The sequence below is a fragment of the Podarcis vaucheri genome, assembly GCF_965113315.1.
Source record: "Podarcis vaucheri genome assembly, chromosome: 2".
Taxonomy (NCBI): Eukaryota; Metazoa; Chordata; class Lepidosauria; order Squamata; family Lacertidae; genus Podarcis; species Podarcis vaucheri.
The window spans coordinates 72,709,094-72,732,417 of NC_138760.1; the positions used below are offsets into that span (position 1 = coordinate 72,709,094).

Here is a 23,324-nt window from a genome sequence, read left to right on the forward strand (position 1 = left end):
AATTGCTAACCCACTGAGCTTCAAAACACTTGTAATTGCTTTGTCAAATGAGAGAAGAAGAGTAAACACCCATTATATGCATCACATTTCTGTGACTTTAACTGAAAACAATATACTCTAATTATAATGATACCCATTAAATCATGGATTGGGTTGGGAATGTGGGGTGGGCCTTGCTGCCCAGTATTATTGCTTAAGTACTCTTTATTCATTGTATTTCCTTTTAGGCTAAAGCAGCTGGAAACCAATTTGCATACGACTGAGAGGAAGTGCCTGCTATTGAAAAACAACCATTCACAGAATAGTAATGTTCTGATTGCCTCTTTTGACTACAGGCCATTTCCTCTCTGCTAGTCCTACTAAATCTGGGACTAGCAAGTCTCTGTACCATACCCCTCAGCTATCCCAGCAAAAGTGGGACATTCCTTTTTCCTTTTTTGTGTGCAAGAGCATGGCAGTCATTTGGGGCATTGCGATCTCACCTCAAAGAAAGCACTTTTCTGGGGGCCACAATTTTGCGTGGGTCACATGACTCATGCAGGAACGCATCCTGGTTTTTCACCTCAACATGTTGGAGGGAATGCTCTATGCATTGTTAGAAGGGTTTAGTTTCTGCACCCATGGGGATATGTGCCAACAGTGTGTTGATAGAAAAGATAGGTACCACACATCTTTTCTCTTTAGGGTGGTATGTTTTGGAAGAAAGGGTGAGTTTTGAGCAATCAAATAGCTGGTAAGGATACTTGAGGAATTCATTTATTAATATTTTGGGGGTGAATTCTGATAAAAACTGATTTGATCCACAACTCACGGACTCACACATAGATCAGGATGCCATTTTCCTTTGAATTTCACATTCCTCCACAATCTGTTTTATCTGTTTTTAAACTTTTTAATGGTTATGCTTTTTAATTGATTGTTTTAGTTTAGATTTTAATAAAGGATGTTTTAATGACCTAACAGACTGCTTACTGTGCATTTTAATTCTGTTTCGATTTTATAGTTGTCAGTTGCTTAGAAGCCATTTTGGCATATAAGTGGTATAGACACTGCTACTTCTACTAGCAATAATAATACAAATTTCCTTCCTCTCGTGTTTCAAAAGGACTTCATCATGAGCACAGCTGGCATGTGGTGTACTATTTATTTACTTTATCATTTCATCAGACCAATGATCTGATGTGATCTGGCAGTATTGGCAGGTCTCATTAATCTTACTTAATGTTTACTTTTTAATTCATACATTTGCCACCCACCCAGAACCTCCACAGATAAGCTCAAAGAAATCCATCAGGAGTGTGGTGGAGTCTCCTTCTTTGGAGGTCTTTAAGCAGAGGCTTGACAACCATATGTCAGGAGTGCTCTGATGGTGTTTCCTGCTTGGCAGGGGGTTGGACTCGATGGCCCTTGTGGTCTCTTCCAACTCTATGATTCTATGATTCTATGAGATATTTGCCATATGCCTGTCCCATTGGCACTGGGGTTTTCCTACGTTTTTCATAAGAACTTGAAATCAAGTAAAAATAATGCACTTGTGCAACTGCATTACCCTTTACCCTGCATTACTGGAAGGAATTAGATGGCTGTGTAAAAGTCTTTCTGAGATAGAAATCAGTCATCCCTTCTGGTGTGTCTCTAGCCAGGCAAAGAAACCCCCATGATGAAAAGGCCACCCACCCACCCTCCAACTCCATGCTCCTATATCATAAAGATGCATAAACCTGACAATGGTGCCATATACAGTGCCATTCCTGCACCTCCACACTCCCTCCCATTCCAATCTGGAAGGGTCGGGATCATGAACAGCATATATCATATATCTGGAAAGTAAACCCCACATGATTGGCTCAGAGAACCATAAGATGGAAACTGTTTCGACCATATTGCAGTTGGGAAAGGCATTGCTCAATATCCTATTGGGTCTGAGAAAGTGTGGGTTTGGGTCTTAATGCTTGCGTCCTGATGAGTGGCAATTTCTATCCTTGCCTGTAGGTATGGGTGTTGGGTGTGTTGGGTTAGGAAAATCAAAGACACGGAAACCAACGCGCTAAAACTTTGCAACCATCATGGCCTGGGGAACCTGAAGTCTCAACCATCTCTTACTCTATATTAAAGGACAGTGGGTGGAATTTAATGTTGCCCTGGTACAAATGTTCCACCTGTGCAAGCGTTTCAGCCAGAAATGCCAGCTAGAACAATCTCTCTCCCCTTGCATGCTCTGATGGGGGTATTCCCAGCTCCCCATGCTAATTTCAGGAGGTGCAAGGGAAGGAGAGGGGGACTTCTGTGGATGGGGTTCATTAGGGGAATCCCTTCCACTTTCTTAGTCTTATAAAGGCAGTGTAAAGCATTTATTTCAACAGCAGTTTGCATAGAGACAGCAGGTGTAAGTCAGTGTTTGTTTTCTCATGGATATTACACAGCCATGAATTAATTTATTGTCTCCATATTTTCTGCCAGCTTAGGTGTGCCTTGGAAGGCTGAACGCAAACAAGGGGGTGCTGATTCAACATCCTTCCTTCTTGACAAGGGTCCTGATGCTTTCACCACATCCTGTTTATCCCATCTTGTTTGCTTTGATGGAGGAATCTGCAGCTGACTAGCAGAAACTGGAAAATGATTCTTTCAGAATGGAAAGCAACCACTTGAAAGGGTGGGATTGCAAGGCAATTCCTGGCAGGTGGTGGCGGGAACTGGGATGTAAAGTAACAACAGAGGAACACACAGAGGGAATAATATAAACCAGTGTTAGTCATTTTCCATCGGGTCATGAGGCAGCAATATGTGAGCGTGGTTTTGGGTCTGGGTGATGCAAGGGAAAACAGATGTCCATTTATTATATTTGTGTTTTAAATTATATTATGTGGCAATCGCCTTCAGATGGTGGTTTATAGGGCAATTAATAAATTAATTGTAATAATAATAATAATAACTTATGTGTAATCTGTTGTTGAAATGTGGGGATTTTATTTCCTTCACTTTGCAAGATAAGTGGCTATTTTCTTTAACTGATTAATTAAAACACCCAGAGAGCGACATTTTAGCGCTGAAGCAAACTTGCTCTCAACAACTCTCACACTTCTCTTCTGCAAATATTGATGTTGAATATTCACATGATATTCACATGATACATGGCAGCATGGCAGGCCAGAAGTCCACCTTGGGCAATGTTTTTCCCCTGCCCAAGGTCAGCTGACATGGCAGCAGCCCTTGGGAGAGTTACATTTCCCAAGAGCTGTTTGTGGTTTGGTGTGTTGAGTAGCAGCAACATGCCAGACCCTGAAGAGATGAGGCAGGAGATACCCCCCTCCCTCCAGCTTGCTACTATCAGATTGGGTCAAAAGGGGAAGCAGTTTCTGGGGGTCAAGGGACATGGGTGGGTTTGGGAACTAGCAGGATGGGGGATTGTTTTCTGGTTCAGAATCACTGTAAGTTGGAAGAGAACGCAAGTGTCAGTTCAGTTTGGTACAAATGTTTCATGTTTCATTGTTGACTTGCATGGATCATTGTATATTTTCAAAATATAATGCTGTAATCTCTTTTTCATTCACCTGCTGCCATCTCCTGGTGATGTTAATACCTGGCTCTCTTAATTCTCAGTAGCTAATACCTTTGCTGTTCTTTGCATATCTCCATACGTCCATCAGCAACTATTATGGTCTGAGGGTAAGCACACTTTGGTACAAAGAGCAGAAGGAAGGTGAGCCCCTCGCCTATGAGTGACCATGATGCAATTTGATAGGCTGCAGGTTGTCTGGGCCAAATCCTTGTTTCTGGCAGGGCAATCCTATACTTGACTACTAAGAGGTACAATTGGGCTTACTCCCAGGGGAAGTATGTGTAGGCCAGGATTGCAACCTTAATCTTCCATAAAATGAGGATAGATGTAACCAGGTGGGACTGCTGGATTCCACTCCAGGAGAAGCAGGCCAATGATTTCACTGAACCTTCATACCCCCCCCCCAATTTGTATATCCAAACAAATGGAAAGATTGAAGGTTTGGGAACTGAAGGAAATACCTGAACATCTTAAAGGTTTAGAGAAACCTGATCTAGACTTCCTTTCTGATCTGAGATATGTTTGTCTCTTAAATATACAATCTAAATTGCATTGTGATAAATGGCAGATTCTGGAGATTTGCAAAAAAAAACCAAGGGCTTAACATTTATCAAACAGGCAAAGAAATACTAAGGGCAAAAGCAGCAGCACAGCTGTTCCCTTCAAAGTAAAGGGTATGACTTAATTCTTTTCCTTGCAATAAAGCAAATGGGTCAGCTGGTTGCTGGCTGATACCAGTGGATGCACACAAAGAGAAAATACACAGCATTACCGTAGAAGAGCACACACAACTTACTGCCTCCGTGGGTGCCAGTCACAAAATGACTGCTGTTCTACCAACTATCCTTCAGATTAGGTGTGTGGCATAATGTCCAATCTCTGCCACATCTTAAAAAGCCAAAGCAGAGACAGGACCACAAAACATTGCAGGTATGCCACTGCCATTTGCCACTTCCATCTTGGGGAGGTGCCTACATCAGCTAGTGCCACACTCGTTCATAAAGATAAGTTCATTGCACCTTTTTGCACCTTGCTTCTGCTCAGAACAAAAGGGAGGATAGATGTCCAGTCCTGGCATCTGATGAAATATGGGCATGCTTAAGGGGTGTGTGAGTTCAATGTAGTCTCTCATGCATTGTAGATTTCTTAACATATATTTACTGAGATGATATAGGGAGTACTGGCAAGCACACTGGTGCCTTTAGGAGTCAGGTTGGTGTCCCCTGGTATAAGGCATTTGCATACATCCGAAGGCTTAAGTAATGAGGTTAAACCCACCTCCTGTTTACAAGAGAAGCTAGTGTGCACCATTATTTCCTGCTGTCCTGCTTGCACAAGCCCTTTCGTGGCATAATCACATGCCAACAGTAAAATGTGACGTGAGCAGGAACTAAAGCGATTTAAAAGCACGGGGAGAATTAGTTCTGGGTGACACCAATAGGGAAAGGAAATAAAGAAGATCTGATTATTGTTGGCCTCTGTCTGTCTTGAGAAACAGTGGAGTGTGCCTTGGTGGGGTGGGTGAAGTCAAACTGCTGTGTTAGCAGCACTGATGTGACCTCACTGGAGGAAAAGACTGGGCAGTGTGCATGGAGGTCCTGTGCTGCCCAGATAACAAGGCCCCACTCTTGGCCTTGCTGATATGGTCCAAAGGAAAGGAGAGTGATATGTTTGGCACCAAATTGGCTGCAGCAGTTGTCAGAAGGTGGTGTCACCCAACTGACTTTGGGGCGCCATTTCCTAGCCTTTTCTTCTCCCAAAGATGTCCTGCAAGGAATTTAGGATCAGAGTTTTCCTTCTCCTACATGGGCTACCTTCCCAGGTTGGCAAGCCCCTCATATCCCTCTATAGCCCTTGCAGAAACCATCTTCTTGACTACTGAACCACTATTGGTTTCATCTGCTTAACCCACCAGAGTCTATCTTTGCATGCAGAGGAAGTCCCTGTCTCACTGAGGGTTTGAGACCCATTGGCTACCTCACCTGGTTTAGCTGGCCAGTCAAAGCCATTCCCGTGTGGCCACTGTCACATGCTGATAGCTTCTAGGAGCCACAGGTGCAGGGTAGGGACCAAAGGTGGATGAACTACCCCAGAAGGAACACCAGAAGTACTATCACTTCCCTAACAACCAATACACCTCACACAATTCTGAGTGACACCAGCAGGGAAATGAAATGAAGAAACTCTGACTAGTTCCAGTTTTATATATAGGTTACTAGCAGCACAGTGCTAAGAAAATCTTGTTCCTTCTAATCCAGTCTCTGCAGCTTATTTGGGATGTTGAAAATGCTATGTAAAGCTTCAGTTTCAAGTGTCTACGGTGTGCACTTAAAATGACATAAAGTGGGGAGTATTCCTTCAGATGCACAAACTGAAATGCACCCATCGAAACAGGGGAAACTGTTCCCAAGGGCATATCCAAAGAACCTATGCTGAAAGGGTCCAAGTCAGGAGAAAAACTAATTATTTTATTAGCAAAGTGTCTGAAAACAGGTCACAGTTGGCTCCTGAAGCTCTTCTCCCATCTCTGTTGCGACCAAGATTTAGCAAACGTTTAAGCACATGAGATCAATTAGTGAAGAATAGATCACTGGACCATTGCTCTTGTTTCCCCTTCCTATAAGATACTCTTTGAACTTATTTTCATACCATAACACAAAAAGGCAGGCTGGAGTACTGAACAATCCCACATTCTTTCTCTGACTCGGTATGCTTTATTTCATTTCAAGCAAGCAGCATCCCAGGAGGCCTCTCTGAAATCAATCCTCACTCAGAGCAATTACTTTGCACCGGCTGTTAAGTGCTGTACAGTAAATACATGATGCTTCCATTCCTAAATTGGCATGTAATCTCATTTGGCTGGTAAACACTCAATGTAAATGCATAAATAGTCATCATTTAAATGACTGTGTGCTTAAGGCTGGACACACTACCTCCTATTTAATATAGGCTTCTTGGCTGCAAAAGTGGGGCACAAAGACACGCCCGGTGAAATATATTGCCTTGTTTTATTCCTGTGTTTTCCCCCCCAGGTACTGCCATGCACCACCATCCTTCCAGGTTCAGTATGCTCTCTCCTCCCCCCATGACCACACTTTCTTTGGAACTCTGCCCTTTCTAAAAGCTGTTTGCAGCACGATTACCTCCTGCTTTGGTGGCATTTATTTGTATATTTTTAAAACAGCCTTCTCCATCCTACAAGCAAGGTAAAGATAAGGGACCCCTGGACAGTTAAGTCCAGTCAAAGGCAACAATGGGGTTGTGGCGCTCATCTCACTTTCAGGCCGAGGGAGCCAGTGTTTGTTCACAGACAGTTTTCCGGGTCATGTGGCCAGCATGACTAAACCGCTTCTGGTGCAACGGAACACCGTGACAGAAACCAGAGCCCACGGAAACACCATTTACCTTCCCACCGCAGTGGTACCTATTCATCTACTTGCACTGGCATGCTTTCAAACTGCTAGGTTGGCAGGTGCTGGGACTGAGCCAATGGGAGCTCACCCCATTGCAGGGATTTGAACCGCTGACCTTCTGATCAGCAAGCCCAAGAGGCTCTGTGGTTTAAACCACGGTGCCATTTGGGCACCGTGGTATCTGATGCTGAACCCACCACACCAAGCTCCCCACCACCTTGCTCCTCCACCTCTTGGTCACTTGCAACAAGATGTGGCATTGGGAAGCTAGGATAGTAATGCAGCTCCGCCCACTCTGCTGACTGCTAAAGGCTGTCAACCAATCATGTTTGGACCAGGTGATGACAGCAATCTGATCTTGTGGGCAATTACCTCATTCATTTGTATTCAGTGACGACATTACCCAGCCAAACCAAACTGGTGACATGGTGATGACCTCACTAGTTCCAGGAGAAAGGAAACTTTTTTTTTAATGAATTGAATTGAAGCAGCAACTGTGAAACTGAACAGCAATTGTTTTAGCACTGAAAGCTGAACCCTGTGACAATTCAGTGCAGAATTAAGTCGCTCTTTTGTGCTTCAGAGCACACCCCCTTTCTGCAAACACTTTCACTAATTGAATTTAGCAATTATGGCTCTGTGCTCAGCTAATTAAGAATAACTGTCTTGTCTTCCCAAGCACCTGTTGTTAACGCTTTGATCTCCACTTCTCTAGGGATTCATGAGAGAGAAATCAAAGGGCTGTAGGAAAGCTAATTAACTGATTAGCCAACCAACATGATCCTGTTGCATGGATGAGACAGCACAGATATACTGTTAGCCAAATAATGTTTCAGAACTAGTCAAAAGTGGAGTTTCCAACTTTTAAAAAGAAAATATTCATTATTAATAATAGCAATAGGATTACTGTCAAGCAAGGCTTTTTGAATATGAAACTTTATGTTCGATAATTTTCAGAATAAGTGTGTTCTACTATCCTCACTTTATTCTTTCATACAAAGCTATCTTATAATGTTTTATACCTTATAGTCAAGCCACTAGTCCATCTAGCATAGGAATATTTACACTGTGAGCGACAGCATCTTTCAAAGCCTTAGATCTTTCCCACCCCTGTATCCTAAGACCCTTTTAACTGGAGACGCCAGGACCTGATCCTACAATCTGACATTTATCCTAATTGGCAATCCTAATTCCCTGACCTGGCCGCCTTGTGTGCACACCTAAAAGGTTTTTTAAAAAACAGCAACAATGAAAGTGTTGTAATATTTCCTAGACAAATGCCTGCCATGTCTTTTTCCATGTAGTTAGACCAAATTGATTAAAATGCTGGTAGAGCTACAAGACAGGTGGGAATGCGGAAAGGCGAGACTCAAAGGAAGAACAAAGTGTTATTGTCAAGTCTTGCACTTATATTGGACTCACGGGGACTTCACAGGTGCATAGTAAATAAAAAGGGAAGGGAACGAAGCCTTTCTAGATGCTAAGCTGCTGATAACATGACACCTGGTGGCAAATATTTGTATAGGGTGTTTGATTATTAGGTGGCTGCTGCAAACCGACACATTTATCTCTTGCCAAACTTTAATAAACTAATCGAGTTATACCAGGATTACAGGCTGCCCACCTTCTGCCTACATCTTACCTGTTCCAAATTTTGCACTGTGAAATGTGCAGGTGGTATCTCTGCCATGTTGACAAAGCCAAATACCTCTGCAAGGGCTGCTGGACTCAGGTCTTGTCTTGCTTGTGGGCGCCCCATAGGCATTTTGTTGGCCACAGGGAGAGCAGATACCAGCCTATGAGGAGCCCTTGCCCCAATCCAGCTGGGATCTGCTTATGTTCTTATGTGGTTAAGCATTTGTTACAAATGTCTATGCATGATTTGTGTCTGATAGCAACTAGTTAAAGATTGAATGTTGTAAAATCAGTTAAATGCCTTTGACAATGGCCCAGTGTGCTTTCGATCTATTTGCCCCTGCTCTTTGTGAATAATTTTAGCCTGTCTATACCATGACACACTCTAGATTACACTTCATAAACCCCTATTTTGTAGAGGCCCTGGTTCTGGCTACCTCTTGATGGCTGCAGCCTCTCAGCTCATCTGGATTCATTTCAGCCTGGCTTCATCCTTGGTGACAAGGATAGGTTTGGTAACCCTAGGTAATAACCTACTATAGAAACTGGAAAGGAGGAGTCTGCATTGCCTGGGCAGGATGGGACTTGGACGCATTGTTTAATGCTGCTTCCAGAGTTTATTGAAAGGGCAATTCCAGAATTGCCAGGGTCTACCACTTGCTGCATCGATCTGTGCAGTTCCATTGGTTTAAGTCCTACCCTCTAGAGCAGGAGAAAACAAGCTTGTTTCTGAAAGTGTGAATTCAGAGGTTCACTTGATCCATTTTCTCCCCCATGACTGATAGGTGAATGACACCCAAGTCTATATTTCTTTCCCATCTAGTTCAGAGAAGCTGTGGGCATTCTGAGCCAGTATATGGAATCAATAAGGAGCTGGAGGAGGGCTAATCAACTGAAACTTATTCCAGAGGATACACAGTCTATAAACAGGTGGTTTAGCCTGTGCTGGGTGGCTCAGCAACCCCTTTGAAAACACAGGTTCATACTCTAGGGCAGGGGTAGGCAACTTAAGGTCCACAGGCTGGATGCGGCCCAATCTGACCCACGGATGGTCCAGGAATCAGCCTGTTTTTACATGAGTAGAATGTGTCCTTTTATTTAAAATGCATCTCTGGGTTATTTGTGGCGCATAGGAATTCGTCCATATTTCTTTTCAAAATATAGTCCGGCCCACCACATGGTCTGAGGGACGGTGGACCAGCCCATGGCTGAAAAAGGTTGCTGACCCCTGGTCTATGGTCCTAGACCCAACTTTAACCCTGGATGATAGCCATGGCGAAAAGTGCCTTTGCCTAGCTTAGTCTAGGTCTAGTTATGCCTGTTTCTGGGGAAGGTAGATCTAGCCCTGGTGATAGATGCCTAAGCAATTATTTGGTTATTCTACCACATCTTTGCGTTCTTAACTTGTTATAAGCTGCTTTGAGACTTTTTCCTATAAAAAGCCATGGATTTGTTTATTTATTGAAACTACTACTTCACTACAATTGTCCTGTATTTGAAAAGTGTTCTGAAACTTCAGATGGAGCTCGTATCAGGAGTGTGCCACTTCCACTGCTGCAACAACTACATCTCCTCCCTACGTGTTTCTGGGCCCAATTCAAAGTGTCAGTGATGGCAAGGATATCTGAAGGACTGTTTCTTCCCATATAAGCCTTCTTGTCATTACCATTCACAGAGGCCCATTTAATGGTCCCAACCCCACCTTTGTTTGGAAAAATGGGAGATGTCTTTTTCTCTCTTCCGCTTAGCTTTGGAAATCTTGCCTAGGGAAGTGTGTTTTGCCCCTTTCTTTGGGGGTCTTCCAGTGGAGCACAAAGACCCTCCTTCTTATCTGGACTGCATCATTTGGCCTTGGCAAAGCAGTTGGCTTGCAACCCTTCTGTTTCTTCTTCTGTTTCTCAATTCTTTTTCACTTGCTGGCTTGATATGTTTCTTGGATATTCTCATACTTGTTCAACCATATTCAATCATTCCTGTCCTTAGCAGCCTTGGACGTGTTCTCCATTTGTATGCTCAAGTCATACTTTGGAAAACGCAAAATATTTTCCTCTTGGTCTATGCTTCCCTCTTGGCTCTCTCATGGCATCCGAAGCTGCCTCCATCAAGGAAGAATGCCACATGATAACAAGGGCTGCTTCACACAGTGCAACAAAAGATCAATGGCACCCTATGTTCCCTTTGCAGGCCAGACACTCCTCTGTGGTAATGTCTGAAGCTTTGAAAAGAGACAGCCCAAGATCTTTTGCTGCCTGAGGCAAAGGACAAAATGGCGCCTTCCAGCACCCCCCCCCCTTCCATGTTCCAAAGTCCACCAGGCTGGTAGCTGAAACTGAGATCTCATGTGCACCATACATTTAAAGCACTATGTCTACTTTAAATAGTCATGGCTTCCCTCAAGGAATCCTGGGAAGTGAAAGAAGGGTGTGGAAGTTGTTAGGAGACCCCTATTCCCCTCACAGACTTCCCAGGGAAGAGGAATTGACTGCTAAACCACTTTGAGAATTGTAGCTCCCTGGAAGGAATAGATGTTTCCTAACAACTCACAGCATGCTTAACAAACTACAGTTCCCAGAATTCTTTGGGGGAAGCTGTGACTGTGTGAAGTAGTATGATAGTGCTTTAAATGTATTGTGATGGTGGGGCCTATCAGTATTTCTCAACCCTGGGTTCCCAGCTGGTCATGGACTACAACTCCCATTATCCCTAACCCCTGGTCCTGCTAGCTAGGGGTGATGGGAGTTGTAGTCCAAGAACAGCTGAGGACCCAGGTTTGAGAAACACTTTTTTCAACACTTGTAATGGGACAGCACCTCCCACTGCATCTGAGGGCAGTAGGCTAAATTAGGGGCCAAAGAGAAGTCCAAATGTCACACACAGCTCTGCTCGCTCCTTGTGCCTTTTGCACCTGCCACCTGAGGTGGTTGTCTCATGGCGGTACCAGCCCTGAGAAGAGCATTCTCTCTGCCTACAAAAATACAGTAAACATGTCAAAGAACACCTTGGCTTGTCACAGTTATCAGGACTTTTAATATTTAATCTTGCCAGTGCTGTTAGTCATTTGTTTCTGTTTTAATATGGCCTTGGGTGAGTCAATAAAAAGCTGCCATATAAACTGTTGACAATAAAATAGAGCAGTAAAATATAGTTCCTTTCAATCTTACAGCATATGTTTATGGCAAGGCTAGAGATATGAAGCAAAGTCAACAGATAATAGTCTGAATTACTTATTGTGGCATTCAAAAGTGGCCGCTTGTATATGAATATGCTCCTTAAAGTGTCCTGGCATTCATGATTTCTAGCATCTAGTTCTGTGACAACACAGATCTTTGAACCCACCTGGACAAATTATCTCATGTGGTTTGTACTGTGTTGGCTATTACTTCACCTCCCTCTTTCCCTTCAAAAATACCTTTCCCATAGCACACGCTTGTTTGGACAATGACGTCAAGGAGGAGGGGGAGTCTGAGGTGCCAGAAACAGGTCATATAAAAAAGTTTCTTCTGGAATCTTGAGACATAGCTTCTTCAAAAGGATTATTCTTTTAACGTCAATAAGCAGCTCTACAATGAGAGTAACTAGCATATTCCTTCTCCTTGCAGTGGGGATCTTCTGTTCCTCAGGTAAGGGCTACATAGAATTCACGTCTTTTTCCTTGCAGATGCTAAAATTCCCAGTATAATTGTTCAGTCGATTTCCTATACACTCCTGACAAAGGAGAGTATAGGAAAACATGCACCTCTATGATGGGATAGAGTCTCATTTTGAGGCTGAGGGAAAACAGAACAGAGAGGAAAGGTATTTGAGTGACTTTGATGAGAACTAAAAAGGAACCAGATCTACATATTAGATCTTCTCCAGATTTTGTATTGCAGTTCTCCAGCCAGGTGTGTGTAAAATTCATACACTATGGTAGTTTCCATTAAAGGAAGCGCATTAGTGAAAATAACATACAAAAATGCATTACAGTGGTACCTCGGGTTACATACGCTTCAGGTTACATACGCTTCAGGTTACATATGCTTCAGGTTACAGACTCCGCTAACCCAGAAATAGTGCTTCAGGTTAAGAACTTTGCTTCAGGATGAGAGCAGAAATCGTGCTCTGGCTGCACGGCAGCAGTGGGAGGCCCCATTAGCGAAAGTGGTGCTTCAGGTTAAGAACAGTTTCAGGTTAAGTATGGACCTCCAGAACGAATTAAGTACTTAACCCAAGGTACCACTGTATATCACAGGAAATTGCTTCACCAAAATGTTCTTTTTTAAAAATCCAAGATTTATATATTATTCTATTTTTAAGGTCTAAATATGCAGCAGCAGACCTTGACATCTCAAATTTCAGTGGCATCCTGTGTGAAGCCAAAATCTGCCCCCTTGCCTCTCACTTTGCATTGGACTTTATATCATGGCATCTGCTGCAGCACCCCCAAAAGCTCCACACCCAGTGTGACCGAACAGGTCACGTTCCCCTAGATTTAAATATGTACTCTTGTCAAATGAATGTATTTTTGTTAAATGTTTAAATGTTGTTGTTGTTTAAAAAAATTAGACTGATTTGATGCAGCTTTAACACAACCAGCCGAGATTATAGGCTCTGCTAGAAGTAGAGTGGATTTCTAATCAATAATGTTTTTTCTCACATTGTTAGGCAACGCAGAAACTGATGGTGGCAACGGTGAGGCAAGAGAGGTAATGTTGTCTTGATTATTTAAGTGCAGTGCATCCTGCTTTGGTGAAATTTTACCCCGCCGATATATGGCAAATGCATTATTGCCACATAAAAGAAGTCAGAACAATACAATGTGTCATGTACTGACAGTGCTTTCCCCTTTTTTTGGGTAGAAAATGAGGTGCTGGTACACATACATTGATAAAAGAGTCATGGATGCCAGCACAAAATGGCTGCCCTGGGTACTGAGCTGAAATTCAGGCAACCCAAACCTTCTGTCGTTGCCTTCGAGAGGAGTGCACTGAAATCACCTAGCTATGTTTCTCTGTGTATTTCCTTACCAATAAATCAGGAGTGGGGAACCTAAGACCTGGGGTTGGATGTGGCCCCCAGGCCCTTATATCTGGCCCCCATCCCCAGAATATGCCCAGGAACCCTTATCATATTTGGGAATTATTCAACTGCACAGATGCAAGAGTCTCATCCATTGCCCTGCTCACTTTTACCTCTGGCCCTACACACCCCTAGCATGCACCCCCCATTAATGAATATGCTCCTATGAGTGGAAAAATATTCCCCACTGCTGCTATAAACTAGCTACACAGATATTTTACTAAGCATGTTGGCTGGGACTGATGAGAGTTGAGGTCCAACATTATCTTGACGGTAACAGGTTGAGGAAGGCTGTAGTAAAGAAACTCTTGCCAAACGAACTAGGATTGATAACTGCAAAGGGCAACAGCTTTTACTGGGAAACAAATGCCATAGCATACAATGCTTCGGTAGCTATCACGCCAATGTCTAAATTTCTATGCCATTCTTCACTCTGCTTCCTCCACTTAACCTTCATTCTCCAGTATCTTCGTTCTTCAATATCATCCTCTATTAAAGAATACTAGGACCAGCTCTACCATTAGGCAGCGTGAGGCAACTGCCTCGGGCAGTTGATTTTGGGTGTCATGAAAGAGGAGCAAATGTATTGTTCTTGGATTTTTACTGCCAGAAAGGGGGAAGGTGGTTGTGAGATTTTCTTGCCTCGGGTACTGTTCATGGGTACTAAGGCTAGACTTCGGGAGAGTGGCACCCTTTGTAACTGCGTTTCGAGTAAGCAAAATGTCTTGCACCAACTTTGAGGAATATAAATTTAAACGATTGTTGCTGTTCCAGATACTGAACTGTACAGCTTTTATTCTACAGCCAGCCTGTGAACTTTATGAAACACCAGGATGCCCTAGAAATTTTGATCCCGTCTGTGGCACTGACCAAGTGACCTATCCCAATGAGTGTACCTTGTGCAGTACAAATCAGTAAGTATCTGTTTTTCCTTTACCACTTAGTTTCTTCAAGGGAACCTGTTTTCTTTAGGCCTTTGGCCATCTTTCAAGCCTCTTAAGTAGATAGGAGTGCCAGTAGGTCCCATAGGGAAAGAAATAATAAGTGAGATACCTTCAAATCCCTCCTTTCAATCTGTGTGGTCACCCCTCCTGTGAACAGAAGCATCCCCTAAGAGGTACAACGCTCACATCATAAAGATTACCCACACCCACACTCCAAAACAGAGCAGCAACATATATATCAGTCATAAAGTAATTCAAATACTTTAAATTGCTACTTGCTCTGGTATATGGAGGGGTGCTGGATTATCCTCTTTAAATGGGTTCTGCTGAAAGGTGGGCTATTTGGCCAATGTAGCCTGATGGCAGATGCATCCTAATTCACTTAGGTTCTTGTAGTACTTTTTATATAACATTTTGTATTGGTTTCACATGATTTTATACATTTTAACTTTAACCATTTCAAACATTAAAATAAAAGGTTCTTTTGAACCTTCGGACTGCCTTCCCTCCCTCTATGGGTTCCATATTTAAGACTTAAGTTTTCTGCATCCTTTTCCTTTATCCATCTGTTAGATATCTATAGTTACCATATTTAATTCCACATTACAAGTGTCATTACATCCCTGCCAATGATTGTAACTGTTTAACTGTCTTTTAAATAAATTAAGAATTTACTTCAGTCTTTTAAAATAATTGATCTTCCTGGTTTCTGATCTTCCCCGTCAGTTTCACCATCTCTGCACACTCCATCAGTTTTGTCTGCCATTCTTCTCTTGTTGGTACTTCTCCTTCCTTCCATCTCTGGGCTAGGTTCTCCTAGTATTTTTAGTCCCAACAGCAAGATGGAAACAGTAGTTCTGAAGAAGCATCGTGAGGAACAGAATAGGAGATTGAAGGGAACATCAGAGGCAGATCCACCCCATACATTTAATGCATATCGAACACATATTTATAGCAGAGGACTTGCTCTTCAAAGAATCCTGGGAACTGTGCTTTGTTAAGGGCAACTCTCTGTGAGAAGGAAACAACATTAGCACGTGACAATAAGCTGGGGTTCTGCCCAGTAGAAAGGGTATTGCTGGCACCTACAAACCCAATTTTCACGTTCCACACTCACTTTCTGAAAATTTGCACTCCCTTTTCCTGCTGCACATCTGCATGGGTGGTTGTGAGAGATTCCAAAGCAGTATGGAAGGTGACTCAGGAACTGCAAAGGTGCGGGAATCAACAAAAACAGTCTCCCTCTTTCTATTAGAACAAGGATTGAGTGGCTCTCCAGAAGTTATTGGATGACACTTCCCATCATCCCTGGCCATTGGCCATGGTGACTGAGGTTGATGGAAGATGGAGTCCAATAACATTTGGAGGGCCATGTATTCTCCATCCCTGAATTAGCAGGAACAAAATCCAAATCCCTTCTATCTGCAGAAGGACTCATTCCATGAATGGAAAGGCACCTTAGGATACAAATCAATGTCTCCCCTTCCCTCTTTCTCAAGAATGTGAATTTCATCTAGTGAATTCTGAACATATAGCTGCTCTTGAAGGAACAAGTTCATTTTTTTCCGGTCAGTTGGCAGGCCTTATTTGACACAGAGAAAGTGAAAGTCTCCCTTAAGAGCCTTTTCACTGTTTCAGAGACTGTGCAGGCGGTAGCTCCATGTATGCCTGTGCATATGTCACTTTCAGTATTTATACTTCAACAGGAATTTGTATGTGTGAGTAATAAGGATAAGGATGGGGGAGAAAGTTGGTTTTGTTGACATTTTAGGTGAATCTACCTTATTTGAATTTCTCAAAAACCAAAAGTGGAAACACAGTTCTCCTGTGGAAAGCCACAGTACTCTGAATTTTGAAATGCAGTTCTCTAGCTCCAAAGTGTGTGGGGAGGGGGACATATGCATAACTTGCATGCAAATGAGTGAATTTTCATGAGGACTTGGCAAGTGAGATCCTGCCCAAATTGTAAAATTCTATCTCTTTTAAGTTGTCCATGCCCTGAACACTAGCAGGTGTCAAAACATATTATCGCACAAATGCATTAGTCTAGCAATGCCTATCTGAAATACATATGCTCCGATTCTCACAAGGCATGATTTGGCAACATCTCAACTTTGACCTGGGAAATGAAAGATACTATTCAGTATGTTTTATACCTTTTTTGCAGGCAAAAGAATGTACAAGTCAAAATTAAGAAGTCTGGAATTTGCTGAGAGTGTTGAACATGCATAATTTTTTTGCTGAAGAATTTAGGAGTGGTCTTCCTGGCTTTCTCTGATGAAGATGCACAGAGTTAATAACTGCTTGTTATTACTATTTTCCAGATTTTTTTGTCAATAAAACAACAGCATTGCAGCAATCTGGTTTGGTCATTGTATTTATTCTTGATAGGTAGTTTTTGGCACGCTTCTACTGAACTATATGACAAAGAGTTTGCACACACATTTTCTGCCAAGTCCTCTTTGAATATGGAACTGCATGCAGGAGGTACTGTATGAATTAGATGGCTATATTTCATAGCATTTGTCTGTAATCACAACAGAACTGGAATGGGCTGCCCACACCATCTGGTGAGATGTTTTTCATTTATTTACTGCCATAAAAGAAACTCTTGTTTCTTCACTTGAATAATTCATAGCCTGCTCTTCATTAATCCCAGAACAGGCTACAATATAAAAAATTAAGCAGATAATAAACAATAAAACCAGTTACATAAAACCAATAAAGAGAAGATCATCATCTACAGTCATTGAACAAGACAACAAGCTGCCCAATTCCACATCCAGCTTAACCAACAGCCTAGGCAAATAAATATGCTTTTAACTGGTGCCCCGAACCCATCACAGCTGATGTCAGTTGAGTTTGCGAAGAGAAGCCTGGAGTTGGACAATACCTTTATTAGGACAAACCCACCCACTCCCCAAATACAAAAATTCTCCAGAATTCTTCATTAGGCAAGATGTTACACAAAAAAGAGAGTCATGTGACAAAATGGGAGTAATAAAATAAGGCTGGTTGTTATAGCCATAAGGTCTTGCTGACAGAATGGGTTTCAAGATGGAGATTGCAAGCGAAGTCCCTCTGAGGTGATGAGACTTCAGGTCTCATCTGGGAATAAAAGGGGGGGGACCACTGGCTGCTTCCCCCACGGTTTAAGAAAATAAAGATGGGCTTGCAGCCCAGTTCTGCCTCACCACATTTTTAACAAAACCCACAGGTTCCTGGCAGCTAGAACCAAGGAGCAACATGGTCGTCTTTATATCAGCAGCAGATGGAGCTTCACCACTCAGGTGACCTCTGGTCAGTTGGTTCGCCACTGTTTATGGGGAGGAAGAGGGGGAGGAACAAGATGGTAGTGAGTCTGATGTGGTGCAAATGTACTGGCAGAGCCCATTCAGTGCTCCTGCCAGCTGGTTTGCACTGCACCAACTTCGTCACCACCTCTTCCTTCCCCCTCTATCTCTCTGTACACAGCAGCAATGCAACCAACTGGAGGTAAGGTGCCACCTCATCAGGCCATCCCCTACTACTTGATATGCTTCCTATCATATACTTTGCATGCATTGGGCTGAGTCAGACTCACTCAGCAGTTGAACATGAACAATCTTTTTGCAAGGCAGGAAATAAAAGGAAATGAACAGCCTGAATCAAAGGAACATACTGTTTGACCAGCAGGTGGTGCCCATGTATTACAAAGCTTCAGAGCTGATAAAACCTGAAAGCAGCATTTGAACTTCCTTCCAGCATCTTCACAGTGGGGGGAAACAAACATTAATGTCCCATGACAACAAAAAGCAGGCAGGTTAGTGCTTAACAGGTGATACTGAAATGCATCTGGAGGGCTGTGTGTTAAATTTATGTACCTTTGGAAGAACTGCAGCCAATTCACACATCTGCCAAACTTTCTCCAAGAAATTGTTATTGGGGTGGAAGCCCTGCATGCCATTGCCCTTCTGATTCAGAGGCTCATTTCCTGAAGAACTCTGACTCCAGTGTCATGACAAGAGGGAGGCTAGAAGAATCAAACAGAGAAGTCTGGGGGGGGGTTCCCCATCCCTGGGATAAACCAAAATGAGAGATTAGGGGATAACAGGCTGAAAATTTAGTCACGTGTGACATAGGTGAAGACCTCCTGCTAAGCTCACAGAATGTTCAGTAACACAGTAACAGACCTCATTTCTGTCTGTTAGCCATTGCAATCGTTTCTGGATGGAGCTTGGTCAAGCCTTAAGCCAGGTCCACTCTGAACTGACCACAATCTTTCCTTCTTCCCATTGTTGCTCCCATGACTTACGAGGTGAAACTGCATCATTTTTGCTTGTGCTGTTTTCCTGATGGGGCTGAACAATTTCTAAAACGAAAATGCAAAAGAGCGTGCGCAAAGAGCACTCTGCAAACTGAGTGTGAAATGTTTAAATGCCTATGTTTCAACTAACCATGTTGTACATTTAGACAGAAATTTCAGATTTTGTGACAAGAAAGCTTGGTCATTGTTGTTTTGAAATCCATATTTTGATTGCAAAGGTTTTATTCTAACATACAGGAAACCATGGGTGGTATTCATCCCTAGTCCTACTCAGAGTAGACCCATTGGGGTTAATGGACATGGCTAACTTTGATTAATTAATTCCAATGTGTCTACTCGTAGTAGGACTTAATTGACTACAACCACATATGAGACAGCTGCACCATGATGCATGCAAAGGATGGCTTTTGCAATGAATGCCTTGAAAGCCAAGTCATGTAGCTGAGTTTTAACAAACCTCCATCATCTTAGCACAGCCTTCCACAGCCTGGTGCTCAACCTGATGTTGCTGGACAAAAACCCCATCAGTCCCAGTCTGCATGGCCAATGATCTTCAGGTGGTGAAGATGCTGAGCTTCTCTCTTACAAGTCTCTATGAAGTCAAGACTTGTTATTGACACAAGGCCTGCATTGTACCAGTTTCTGGCAACTATTCCCAAAATAACTCTGGAATCCTCTGCATTTGCCAGCATGAGAGCTAGCTTCAGCCACGTTTCTTGCTATCACTATTTTAAAAGGGTGGCTTGCAAAAATTAGATACTAAATAATGAAGTTCAGGCTCAAAGTTTGATTTTAAAACAAGCAAGAATGCGCTAATGTATCAACAGGAATAAATCCCCTTGCCCCAAGAAACAAGGTCACATATTGGCAAGCATACAAGAGATGCTGTTTTGACTGGTACACAGAAATCAAAATTTCAGATCTTATCCACAAGCAAGATGTCTACAACTGATAACTGATTCATCATTAACATTCTGCAACTTCATTGCCCTTAACTTCCAAGCTACAACAAGAGGTTGCACTGAATAGGCCAATGTCGCACAAGGAGAAGGAGACTGGCACAATGGATCTTTCTCCTTTCTGCTCTCCTTTCCAGCTCCTTGTTCCAAAGGAAAAGTCTCTACAGAGGATCACAGGGACCTTCTGAACAGTATAAGCAATCACCTGTAATCAAGTGGATGAATCTTATGCTGCCACATACAAACCTCAAAATGCAGAAGCTGTAGCTTCCGTTAGCCTCCATGCAATGAAGCCCATGGAGAGAGAGAGAGAGAGAGAGAGAGAGAGAGAGAGAGAGAGAGAGAATGGAGCTACTGCCCTCATTCCCTTTCCCATCACCTTCTCTAATGGCTCTTCTTCCCTGCTCTTCTCCCTGCTGAACAGGTAAAGGCACTCCCCATGTGGCAGAACACAGGTTTCAGGAGACTGGAAGAGCTGGTGTGCATTTGGCAGGCTTCCCCTTGGCAGGCATGCCTTCTGTGCGTGAGCTGTATAGTCTGGTTCCATCAGCAAAGACCATGGTGGGTGGTGGCGTCAGTGGACACAGACCTCGCTTTTTTCCCACACCTTCTTAAGACTAATGACTAAAGGGGTTTCCAGCTGTGATGAGTGATGGGTGTGAAACCCTGGACATTCATTATGTCTCGAGGGGGGTACAATTATCTACAAAGAGGGCCTACACTTAAGAGAAGTGACACCCAATAAGTGACACCCAAGGGCACTCTGTTGCCTTTTTCTTCAGGCTGGCTTCCCCTTTGTGTAAGAACCAACTAATGTGTGCTTACCCTAAAGCAGAGGTGGTTAAACCTTTGGGCCTGAGGCCACTTTCAGTCTTGGCCAAGCCTCCAGAGGGCACAGACCAATGATGGGTGCGGCTACAACACACTGTCATGCAGGAGCGTCTCCAGCCTGGACACTGAGGTCCAGCTCTCAGAGAGTCTTCTGGTGGTTCCCTCACTGCAAGAAGTGAGGTTACAGGGAATGAGGCAGAGGGCCTTCTTGATAGTGGCACCCACCCTGTGGAACTCCCTCCCATCAGATGTCAAGGAAATAAACAACTATTTGATTTTTAATATCATAGAATCATAGAATCATAGAATCATAGAGTTGGAAGAGACCACAAGGGCCATCGAGTCCAACCCCCTGCCAAGCAGGAAACACCATCAGAGCACTCCTGACATATGGTTGTCAAGCCTCTGCTTATGTTTTACTCTGTTTGATATTTTAATTTGTTGGAAGCTGCCAAGAGTGGAAAGATAACATCATCATCATCATCATCATCATCATCATCATCATTATTATTATTATTATTATTATTATTATTATTATTACTATTATTATTGCACATGCAAGCACAGGACACACACAGGTGCACCGTGCCCCCTTTCTTCAGGTTCTTTGTGCTGCAGATGAGCAAATGATTCATCTGGGTGCTGACCTGAGTGGAGAGACTTAAAATATTCTGTCTGACCAAGTGCAGGCTTTCTATTCCCTCCACTTTTTGTTGCCATCCAAAGCAGTATGTTATGGGGGTTAGCAGATTAAGTACCCAGGCTAGGGGTTTTCCATCCCTGCTCCAAAGAAAATCTGAGTGCGTTCAGAGGGGCTTCCTTCCTAGTAAGTGTCCTCAGTAATTGCAGCCCCAGTGTCTACTCCCAGCAAGGAACTTGCTTTACTGTTTTCTGGACGGATGGGCTTCTTTCTCGGTGTCAGTGTAATATAACTCACACTGCCACTGAGCTGGCACATTAAATGGAGGGGAAAAGTAGGAGAATTATGCTTGAAGGAATGGAAGTTGCCTCTCGTTTTGTCTGAGTCACCCCAGCCTTTCATCCTGCCTTCCTTCCACAGGCAGCACTTCTGAAAATTACTGTGTAGGATGGCTTTGAATGCAATTTAAACGATGCAATTAGGAAAGGGGGTGAAGGAGCCTGCCGCTGCTTTTAGGAAGCAGCAGATTTCACCCTTCAGTCTCTATCCCCTCTAATGTTTTCGCTTGTTCAGCTACTACTCATGAAAAGAAGCATCTGCATTGTAACAGAGGGGCTATAATTAAACTTTTAACAGGGCCTCTGCACACAAAGGGATTTGAGGCTTTACTGAAATCACAGCTCGTCCACACTTTTCTTTGCCTGGCCACTTTCCTCCGGGAAAACCCACTCTTTAGCACTGAATTGGAACAAACGGCAATGGGGTTTTAATCAGTCCATCAAAGGGGTATTAAGTTGTGACTTGGCAATACATGAAGGAGCCATTGCAGATCAAATATGATGCAGATGGAGCTTTCTTATTGATTTACCTACTGGCAGTGGAGAGGACTTGCCACAGAGCCCCACCACAAGGAGGTGGGTCACGGAGGACCTACCACAAGCCTTCCTGTCCTTCCTGCCATGGCCAGGCAAGTTTGGGACAGGAAGGAGTGGGGAATGGGAATGAGTTGTGGTGGGCTTGCAAGGGAAACTTGGGTATGTCTCTGGTATGGGTCAGCCAATAAATCAAGGGGCATGCCTAAGGCAGTGGAGAAATGCCAATACAGATGACCCCTTTATCTTGAGCATCACAACAAAATTGCCTTACTTACAATAACCACAGTAAATGTAATGGGCAGCAAGCATCACTAACAAAAATCTCAAAGAGCGACATTAGGATAGAACTTGGCGTTCTTGGCTTCATCTCTGTACTGCTGTACGCAAATTGGATTGCAATGCAAATCTCATTGTACTGAAGTATCTATTTCCCAAAAAGGAATACTGTATATATATATTCCTTGCTGCTTGGAATACAAATGACCCCTCTATAGTCATGGAAGGCAGGCAGAAGGGAGCTCTGCCAACATTTCCCATTTATTTTCTGCCCACAGCATCCATGTCGGATGCATTCAGCATGCAAGACTAAACAAGATTTTGTGAATCTGCTGGCACTTGTAAGCTCAACATGGTGTCTCGAAACCAAGATGGACCCTGACTGCTTTGTCAATTTTCAGTAGACATGAGGTTGATGGAATAAGGACCAACTAGATAAAGAATTGTTTGCATGCATGCTGTGGCAATGATTTACAAAACAATAAACATAAAAATAAGCATGGAAAAGTTTGGCCTTTGAATGAGGTTGGCAAAATAAATGGGCCTTTTCGTCTCTCTTTTCAAAGTTTTGAAAAGTTTGGGGAGGTCAAGTTCTCTCTCTCTTTCTCTTTCTTTCTCTCACAAACACTCTCGCTCTTTCACTCCTTAGCAAACAAACAAGATGGGCGGGGCTTTGTGCATGCCAAAATACAATCCAGTAGGCTTGATAGGATGAAAGTTCTACATCTGCAAACTGAGTTGTCCAAAGTACAGCTGGAGAGACTTGCATTTTCCAATCAATGTAGCTAATGCATCCAAAAGCCACAAAAGGGACTAAAGATGTTGGAG

At 43.1% G+C, this 23,324-nt stretch overlaps 1 protein-coding gene and 1 long non-coding RNA gene across 2 annotated transcripts in view; both read left to right on the forward strand.

Moving 5' to 3' along the window:
* LOC309527102 overlaps positions 1-23,324 on the forward strand; it is a 346,237-nt gene that overhangs the window by 12,598 nt on the left and 310,315 nt on the right. The window lies entirely within an intron of this gene.
* On the forward strand, positions 12,026-16,968 carry LOC309526145 (trypsin inhibitor ClTI-1-like). Its single transcript, XM_082212059.1, has 4 exons — positions 12,026-12,227; positions 13,252-13,292; positions 14,470-14,579; positions 16,777-16,968. Exons 1-4 carry the CDS (start codon positions 12,173-12,175, stop codon positions 16,820-16,822), a joined length of 252 nt encoding a protein of 83 aa, XP_082068185.1. The 5' UTR covers positions 12,026-12,172; the 3' UTR covers positions 16,823-16,968.